Here is a 10,472-nt window from a genome sequence, read left to right on the forward strand (position 1 = left end):
ACAGTACAGTACTTGTGCGCCTCTGGTATCTGAGTCTTATCAGGATAACCTCCACCCTTGGTGGTTAAAGTCTGGTGACGAGGGTCTAGATTCTGCTCGTACCCTACTTCGTCCAGCCCTGGATTCAACATGAAAAAATTTTTGGCATCGGTGCAGATGCTTTCCTCCTCTGGAGTCTGTGACTCTTCGGATCAGACCTTTGATGCCCATGGAATAGAATGTGTGAACAGCTCTTCAGAATGGCCTATCTGAGGTTCCCCACAGTAAGTTGGGCGTTTGGAAATTTTTGACGTTGGGGGAAACAAGGGTGATTGGGGTACCACATCCTGAGGATTGTACTGTGTGTGATGTTAAGGTGGAAGATGAGGAGCAGAGGCCACTTGATGCAGCTCTTGCCAACCACTTGAGCACATGCTCTTTCTGAGCCTCCTCTACAAGGCGTACCGTTGTGCAGCTGCCAAAGAAATGGAGTCATGTAGGCTGGCCAGGTACAGATGTCAGTGGTCTTTGGATAGGACGAGACTCTGTTTGTTCAGTTGAGCGTTCATTCACATTAACACCTTAAGGTACTGTCACACTTAGCGATGCACCAGCGATCCCGACCAGCGATATGACGCGGTCAGGATCGCTGGTGCATCGCTAAGTGGTCGCTAGGGAGGTGCCACACAGGCAGATCTCACCAGCGACATAGCAGCGGTCGGGGGTCGCTACTTACCTGTCAGACGCGGCGATCCTGACGTCCTCCCGCCCGCGTCCACGCGTCGCTCGTCGGCGCCACAGGAAGCCCAACAGGAAGCTGACGACGAGAAACGGCCCAGGATGTTCTTGTGCGATCAGCGATAATCAGCGGGGGAGCCAGTCGGAGGTAAGTATCACACATAGCGATATCGCTAGCAATAGCGCTATAACGTCACAAAAACGAGTGACGTTACAGCGATATTGCTAGCAATATCGCTTAGTGTGACAGGCCCTTAACCCACGTACACGTCGAACACCAAGCCTATTCCCTCTTCCACCACAACCTCGATTTTTCCCACGCATGTTGTAAGTACCCTTCCCCTCTTGTACCCTGCGGTTACACAACCTTAGCCCCACAGATGTCAGTTACCTGTCACTAAATGAACAATAACTATTTATTTTCTTAGACAGTGTGCCTGAACAACACTGTTATGCCTAACTATTTTTAAGTGGAAATCTGGCCTTCAGATTTGCAACTGAAACAGTTTTAGCACAAATTATTTGGAGTAGCTAATGGGGCTTCCGGAGACTGCCACACATATTTGCGCAATCTACTTTGATGCTGGAAGATCGATTTCACACAGGACAAGTTCAGCAGCACCAGCTCTAGCGCGGGAGCGACCTTTCTGCACTGTGACACTGAGAAAATGGTGCCAGCAAAGTAAGATGTCTGCTTTTTTATATGGCCAGGGACATGTTACTTCGGCAACCAGAAGACCTTGTGGTGTCATGACGTTGTAGATGGTCTCTGCGACATGATCGGTTGCCGGAATCAACACGCATAAAGTTAAGTGTAGAAAAATCTGTAATCTTTTCAGACGGTCCTTTAACCTCTCCATCCATCCAACATGCGCCCCCCCCTCCCCCCCGTTCATCACACTGCATCACTATCCTAGCCAAAGTAATACAAAAGCATTAGCGGAAACGCAATGACTTACCGAACTGTGCTGACTTTTTGCCGACTTCGAGTAAAAATACTTGTGAAAGAGAACACGAATCCGAATATGCTACATTTGTGCTGAATTTGAGATTGGCTAACATTTTCCGAACATGTTCGTTCATCTCTACTCTGGCCAGTTAGATTCGGGCCCTTTTATTACTCTTTGTAACGTGAACACGCGCACTCAGCGTTCACTACTTTAATGCTGCGGTGCAAGCAATAAAGGATTTTGTCCTCATACTTTATGGGCAGAGTCAGCACATTCTGCACTGCCATACCACCAATGAAGAAAACAGCAACAGCCCCAGCATCTTCTGAAATGCATATGGCCTGGACCAGCCCCTCCTGTAACTTGTATGCCCCAAGCCTCTCCTGTAATGTGTATTCCCCCATGTCTCCTGTGATGTGTATGCCCCCAGTCCTTCCTTCCTGTGACATGTATGCCCCCTGCCCCTCCTATGACATGTATGCCCCAGTCCTTCCTGTGATGTACATGCCCTCAGTCCTTCCTGTGATGTGTATGCCCCCAGTCCTTCCTGTGACATGTATGCCCCAGTCCTTCCTGTGATGTGTATGCCCCCAGTCCTTCCTGTGATGTGTATGCCCCCAGTCCTTCCTGTGACGAGTATGCCCCCAGTCCTTACTGCTATGTGTATGCCCCCAGTCCTTACTGCTATGTGTTTTTCCCCCGTTCTTACTGCTATGTGTATGCCCCCCAGCCCTTCCTGTGACGTGTATGCCCCAGCCCCTCCTGACACGTGTATGCCCCCTTCCCCTCCTATGACATGTATGCCCCAGCCCCTCCTGGCACATGTATGCCCCAGCCCATCATGTGATGTATGTGCCCCAGCGTCCTCTTTTTGAAATTAATCACAAAGAGTCTCGTGCTCCAGACCGACGCAAATCTAGCAAATCAGTTACAAGTAGCAACATCAATACCACATAACATCACAGCACCAAAGAGAAGCAGGTCCATTAGGGGTGAGTTAATTAAATGTTTATATAGCAGAATAAATATCGAGTTGATAATTTTCTACGGCCCCCAAATGATGGTATAAATATCCAAATAGACCAATGGCAGAAAAAAGGTTCCCCACCCCTGCCTTATGATATGTACACACAGCGTTTTTTAAAGAGTTCTAAAAAAAAAAAAGTTTTTAAAGCATAAACAATTTCAGTTAATTTTCCTTTTTTGGGGAATTTTACAAGAAGGTTTTTTTTCTTGAAGCAATTTTGATGGAATCTTTTTTTTAACAAATCTGCCTTTTGTCGCTTTTTTGTGTAAATCATGTTTATTGAATTAACAATATTGACATAAAACATTGCTTTCAACAATATCATGTCTGGTTCTTGAATGAAAAACAAATTGCATATTAATTCCATTGTTGCGTACTTAACACCAATATTATCTTCTAATTGGAATGACAACTATTAATACCATTCAGTCCAGAAAATTGTCATACACAAAACAACCTCTGTGTTGTGTATTCTCATGAAAACTAAAATAGAGGTTTGATGGACAACATTAAAATAACAGGAAAAAAAAATAAAAAAGAAGTCAGAGGGAAGAAAAGAAAAAGGAAAGAGAGGGGGGAGGAAAAAAAGGGGGAAGTAGAGGTAAGGAGAAAGTTATAAGTAGAGGGTCAAGTAATCCAGACCCCTCCTCGAGCACTTTTGTGTCCTCCGTCCCATATGGAGGAGATAATAAGTTGGTCAAGACCATTTTAAGCCAAAGACAAACAGGTCAAACCAAGTGAACAAGATCTAAAGTGTACAGAATATTTCTGATGCTATCCTATATATGAATCAAGGTCCCGATAGCCAGATATCTAATTCCGGGGTTTCCCTGAATGCTAGCCAGGAGGCCCAAGTTTTATATAGTCTGTCAGGGTTCCCTGTGGTTTGGGTTAGCAAATACTCCATTCTATAAATATCATTGAGTTCTGGAACAAATTCAGAGCGAGAAGGGTATTTCTCTTGTTTCCAAAACCGGGGGATCAGATTCCGAGTAGTCGTGAGAAAGTGTCTGAGGAGATTCTTCTTAAACCTGGAAATCGACATAGCACATAAAGATAAAAGTGCAAGTTCCACTGTAGGTTGAATTTGACATATCGATCACCTGTTTTAGAGATCAAAAATCGACAACCACAACTTCTTTATAGGCGGGCAGTCCCACCATATGTGAACATATGTTCCTTTATCCTGTAAGCATCTCCAACATGTGTCCGGAATCACCGGAAACATAGAATGCACCATAGAGGGACACCGGTACCACCTTGTTAAAATCTTATAGCTCCTCTCCTGTTATACCGAGTGTAAAGGTACTGTCACACTTAGCGATGCACCAGCGATCCCGACAACGATATGGATCGCTGGTGCATCGCTAAGTGGTCGCTAGTGAGCTGCCACACAGGCAGATCTCACCAGCGACATAGCAGCGGTCGGGGGTCGCTACTTACCTGTCAGACGAGGCGATCCTGATGTCCTCCCGCCTGCGTCCACGCGTCGCTCGTTGGCGCCACAGGAAGCCCAGCAGGAAGCTGACAAAGAGAAACGGCCCAGGCCGTTCTCGCGCGATCAGCGATAACCAGCGGGGGAGCCGGTCGGAGGTAAGTATCACACACAGTGATATCGCTAGCAATATCGCTGCTGCGTCACAAAACCAGTGACGTTACAGCGATATTGCTAGCGATATCGCTTAGTGTGACCGGGCCTTAACAACGTTCTAAATGTAAATAGCAGCACCCTGCCCCTCTTCTCTTGAGATAGGGATCTCCCCAAGTCATGCTCCCACTTTGAGAAAAATAATGGGAAGTCATGTGTCGGAGTCTGATTTTTTTTTTAAAAAGATTGTACAGCAAGGAAATCGTGTGGGCCGGAGGGTCCCCCGTGACACAGAGCTCGAAGGGAGATAAAGGTCTCCTGATATCACTTTGTTTAGATATAGCAATTATAAAACTTCTTAGTTGTTCATAAAAGAACCAGGCACCTGTGGGTGGTACTCCGCCCTAAAATATCTCATCTAATGACCTCATATCAGATTGATCCACGAAATCATAAACAATAGGACGTGAACTCCTACACTTATCTAGATAAAATTTCCTTTTAAAACCGGCAGGGAAATTAGGGTTATCATAAATAGGAGTCAGTGGCCCAGGAGATGTTGAGGTCCAAAGAGCCCTGTGCCTCTGTTTAGTAAATAAGATCATGTTCCTGGTCAGGAACGGCAAGGTGGCTCCCCCCTTCCCCCCACCCCCAGTGGACCACAGTATAATTTGAGGATCACTACCATTAAGATCACTTTCCAAATTGACCCATTTCTTACTATCCCTGCTATGATATAAATCTAGAATACAAGTTCCCAATGATGCACGGCTATAAGTTAGAAAGTTCGGTAGGCCAACTCCACCCATTCTTTTAGGACAACTTAATAGGTGGTATGATATTCAAGCCCGTGTATGGGACCACATAAACCGGGAAATCGTTTTTTTAAGGCGGGAAAAAAAGGAGGCAGGTAGCTATATGGGGATCGTTTGGAAATAATAAAGAAGGCGTGGCAATAAGTCCATTTTAATTACATTGGCTCTACCAAACCATGATAACGGGAGTTTGTGCCATTTTTCTAGGTCCGATTCTGCTTTATGTAAGGCAGGCTTGAAATTGATGTCATATAGCCTGGACACTCTAGGTGTTATTTTGATTCCCAAATAGGTGATGGAGTCAGAACGCCATTTAAAGGGGAAGGAGGTGCAAAACTTTTCCACCACGGAGGGTTGTAATGATATATTCAGAATCTCAGATTTATGTGAGTTAATTTTAAAATTACTTAATAGGCCAAATTCATGTAGCTCTGAAATAATGTTTGGTAAGCTTATTGTGGGGGAGGTGACATACAAGAGAACATCATCCACGAAAAGTGCCAATTTGTGTTCTTCTGACCTCAATTTAACTCCTTTGATTGAGGGGTTATTCCGTATTGCGGTGGCAAGGTACTCCATTGTTAATATATATAGAAGGGGGGAGAGTGGATATCCCTGCCTCGTACCGTTCCTAATGGGGAATGCGTCTGAGAGAGCACAATTCACCTTAACTCGTGTGCTAGGACATGTATACAAAGCTGAGATCCTCTGGAGCATTATTCCTTTCAAGCCAATTCCTTGTAGAGCTTGAAACATGAAATCCCAGTGTACCCTGTCGAAGGCTTTCTCGGCATCAATCGACAGGATACACATGGGGTCCCCCTCCCTCTCGGCCCTATCTATCAATGATATTGTCCGGATGGTATCTTTTGTCGCTTTTTGATTGGACAGTATGGCGAGGATTCCTTCAGGATCAGCTTAGAAGAAAGTGATATGTACTTTCTTTTTCCATCAGATGTATTTTAATCCTTTCCCTTATTAGAACGCAAATGAACATTCTGTCTGGGACCTCAGTAGTCCCCACACAGCTGATGCTTGCTGCCGGCCACAGCTCAATCTCTGACATCGGCATTTAAATGGCACACACGCTTTGCACCTCCACGACGTGGGTGAGGGGTGGCTATGGGTTACGACGACAGCTAGCGGACTGCTGAATGCCCCTGTCTCTCTCATATTGGTACTACTGTGAAGCTCAACTATAGATCAAGGTGTTCACTGCATACTGCAATACTGTGGTTACCTGTTGTTGTGACGGAGCCGTTTTATGCTGAGATATATCACAAACTCTACTGATGTTAGTGAATTGTTTGTTTAGCTTCAATCTTTTTCTTTTCTTTTTTTTCATTAGGTTGAAGTAGACTGGGAGAAAATCAGAGCCAAGATCGAAATGGAAGAAGTGAAAGAGAGAGAGAGAGCATCTACCGGGGGTGTGCAGGGCCCCTCCACCAGGAGCAGCATTTCATTGCAACATTGAACTTGACAGTACAGCTCTGTGTGACATACATGAACCTCAGTTCCCATTATTGAATACATTGCACTAATTAACTAAGGGCTGGAACCTGCAAGTGATTGGAGAACAAGTCTTACCATTTTTTCAAAATAAAATATATTGGAAAGTTTGTTGGATATTTTTTTTTTTTTTCGTTTTTTTTGCCGGTTCTTGCCCTTAGTTTACTAATTATCCGGTTCCAGGAAACATTGTGACTGATATAATGTGTACAGATGTGCTTTTATGATAATAAATAATAGTAATGCTATTCAGCAGTTAAAGCCAAATGGGCCCTAAATATTTCCCTGATTGAATGTTTTGCATTGTAATTTCTAAAAAGAAAAATTTCATTGTGATTGTGGCAAAGGATGTGCAATGTTAAAAGTTCCCTCACCATGTATATTATCTCTTGTTTTCTTACGAGAAATAATTCATGTCTGACAATCATTTAATATTCTGCCAAAAAACACAATGACCTTTATATCTTAAATGGATTTTCCTTAGATTTGAAGGGTTTTACCAGTAATTTTTCATACAGAATAAATACAGCTATTGTGTTGCTGAGCAAATGCAACCTTTAAAGAGGTTTAATACCTATCTTTAACCCTTAAGCAATTTTGTAATTAGCTTTTTTATTATTAAATTCTCTACAATTTTTCCTATCCTTCTATTGCCTATATCTGTGTGTTTTTACTTTACTTCCTGTGACATTTTGTTTGAGAGTAACGTCTGGCATCCCTCCTGAAACAGGACGGCCGCGCTGGTGTCACTTACACTGCTTCCATCACCACCCCCTACAGCATCACTTGCTGCCTTTCCATAAACCTGAGGCCTGTCTTATGCACCTTTGTTGTACAATTGAACCTAATTCATTCTGCACTGTATACAACCATTTTAGGCTAAAGAAGAAATGACATTCTTTCTGGGCAGTCAGGTTGTGCAGAATATTGTCTCCTCTCATAATCCGTACATAATCACACATACTGTAAATATGTTTCAGATTTCAGTAACTATTTCATTGTTTATTTTTTTTAGGTTGAGAACTTTTGCACTATGTTAATTTCCCCCCTCCACAAATTATTTATCTTATATCATTATTTTATATACAGCAATACGGATATCAAATTAAAACCTTCACACTGCATCGTTTTATAAAGCTGTCCATATTAAAATCTATAATTTATTTTGTAAATTACAATGTGAAAACCTCTGCAATCCTTTTTACGCTACTGTATATTCTGCTCAGTATTTTTGTATTATTTTTTTTTAAATTCGTTTACTAAACTTCAAAACAAGACAAGGATGTAATGTACAACATACATAGTTGCTTGTGGACATTGTACAACAAAAATTAAACACTCTTATTAATATACGAGTAATCTATGCATAATCACACAAGCATATACGAGGAACAATAGGCTATACATTATAAGCATGTACATCAATCATATCTCACAGGCCTTTATTATATCGTTCAGATAACGTAGATTGATTAATTAGGAGTCCCTAAACTAAACTACAACTACGTCAACTATCTACTAATTCGCAGCCTACTGCCTTGCACTATATTGTCTCACATGCAATGTCTCCATTCTACAAAGTGAGATGAGAAGAATTCCACCTCTCCCAGATTTTTTCAAATTTACCCAGGCATCCCCTGTTCTGATATAATGTGCGCTCGTATGGGACAATCGTGTTTACCAAGTCAATCCAAGTTCTAAGAGAAGGACATGAATTACCCATCCACCGTAATGCCAATACTTTCCGTGCCATAAACAGTATCTCACGTAGAAAGATCCCAACATGGTGACCCCAAATTTCCTCCTCCCATACCCCAAACAAGCAGACCAGTGGTTCAAGAGGGACGGGAGCTTGCACCAGTGATGACAAGAATAGCGTCAACTCTTTCCAGTACTGTAGGGTAGTGGGACATTGCCATATCATGTGAATAAAGTCTGCATCTGGTGAGTGACATCGCAAGCATTCTGATGATTGGAATCGACCCATCCTAAAAAGTTGTATCGGAGTCAAATATGATAGGTTTATTATATACAACTATATCATTATATTATTAACAGATGGTGATACTCCGATCGGAGACTCCAGGATCTCTTCCCACTCCTCTCCCTGCGTATTAGGGATGAGCCTTTCCCACTTCCCTTTAACAGAGCTTATGGCAGATTCTGCTCCCACCGACAGCATGTACGTGTATAAAGAGGAGATAAAGCCCTGGGGACCCTGTGAGTTAAGGATTCCTATCAGAGGTAGGGACGAAATGGCACGACCCCCACCTGTACTCCTTATATGCGACTGAAGAGCAGACCTTAGTTGTAAATAGCAGAAAAATTGAGATCTCGGGACATCATGTTTAGCCTGTATCTGCTCAAAAGACATTAAGGTCCCATGATCATACAAGTCTCCAATCAAGGAGACATTACTTTGAGTCCAAAAATCAGTGGACGGGTGACTTAGTAATACCGAAAAATAGGCATTTTTCCATAAGGGCATTTCAGCTATAATGTCCCTATATCCAATCACTTTCTTAATTTGCCTCCATACTAATCGTGCCAGATGGAGCAAGGGCAGTAAACGAGGGACACCAGGCCTCTCCAACTCCAGGAAACCCAGTGGGCAATCAGTTCTTGTATTTTTGTATTCTGTTACAAATAAATCTGTATAGACAATATGGTCACCTTGAAGTGAGCGCACACTTATTTTCACATGCCTAATTTCATGTCTACAGTATATCGAGACACTGGAAGCCGACTGCCTGATGTTAATTTGTGAATACACCTATAAGTTCAAATCCCACTAAGGACAATATCTGCAAGGAGTTTGTATGTTCTTGTGTTTGCGTGGGTTTCCTGCATGTTCTTCACTTTCATCTCCCTTTCCAAAGACATTCCGCTAGGGAATTTAGATTGTGAGCCCCAATTGGGAGAGCGATAATGTCTGTAAAGCGCTGTGGAATTAATGGTGAGTAAAATAAACGTTCTCCCTTTGGACTAACCTTATGACAAGTCAAGGAAGGTATAGGGATACAAAAATTAAAGTGAGGCAAGCTTTCAACCAGCACTCTTTATTTGAAGAGTCGGATAGATTGTTGGCAAGATGATTGTTTATTAATAAAGTCAGAATATCAACATACTGCAAGGTGGCCAAAATAAATGTTCCGTTCCTTCTCTTTGGTCATCGCCTTGAATGATATGGATTAGTGTGCAGGACAATGGCTGACAGTACTCTCCGCTGTATTCCTGCACACTACTCCACATTTCACCATGCCAGTTGGGCTTAAACGTTTACATTCGCCTTTTTTGATGTTAAGGCCTGGGTCACACTGGCGAGGAATACGGGAGAGTGAGAGGCGCTAAAAGCATGCATTAGACACGGACAAATGATTCTCTATGGGGTCACTCGCACCAGGCGTATATTTCTCCGTATCCTACGCTCCGTGCCACTCTCAGCATGCTGCGATTGTCAGCGTACTACGCCCGTAGTACGCCAATGCAAGTCTATGGGTGCGCAAAAAATACGGATTACACACGGAACACGTGTGACCTGCGAGCAATACGCAGGTCTTTTGGCTGGTGAACAGGAAATGGGCCAATCCATCATCAGGAAGCCTAGACATGCAAATGAGCTAAAAAAACGCTCCAGACATCCAGGAAGTCAGCCTCCACGGAGTACAGCAGCATGGCGTCCACATACATTAATGTAGAGCTCCTCATTGTGCTGGTGCAGGAGCATCCAGAAATATGGGACCCACGCGACGCAAACTATGCGAACCGCACAAGAAAGGAGGCGTCATGGAGGCGCATCTGTCGCCAGATGTACTATGACTTTGGTGACAGACCACGTGATGAGCAGCATAAAATTCGTAAGTGCA

General features: G+C 43.2%; 1 protein-coding gene across 2 annotated transcripts in view; it reads left to right on the forward strand.

Moving 5' to 3' along the window:
- IFT80 (intraflagellar transport 80) overlaps positions 1 to 7,254 on the forward strand; it is a 188,819-nt gene extending 181,565 nt beyond the window's left edge. The window contains exon 19 of one of the 2 annotated variants that reach the window (XM_073578970.1): positions 6,446 to 6,560. In XM_073578970.1, coding sequence (XP_073435071.1) covers positions 6,446 to 6,455 — 10 coding nt within the window. In that variant the 3' untranslated portion in view covers positions 6,456 to 6,560. Of the gene's footprint in view, positions 1 to 6,445 lie in introns of both variants that reach the window. The other variant, XM_073578968.1, reaches the window with a different exon arrangement.
- Positions 7,255 to 10,472: the final 3,218 nt, after the last annotated feature.

Source organism: Dendrobates tinctorius, unplaced genomic scaffold (genome assembly GCF_039654945.1).
Source record: "Dendrobates tinctorius isolate UK_male_01 unplaced genomic scaffold, ASM3965494v1 ptg000060l, whole genome shotgun sequence".
Classification (NCBI taxonomy): Eukaryota; Metazoa; Chordata; class Amphibia; order Anura; family Dendrobatidae; genus Dendrobates; species Dendrobates tinctorius.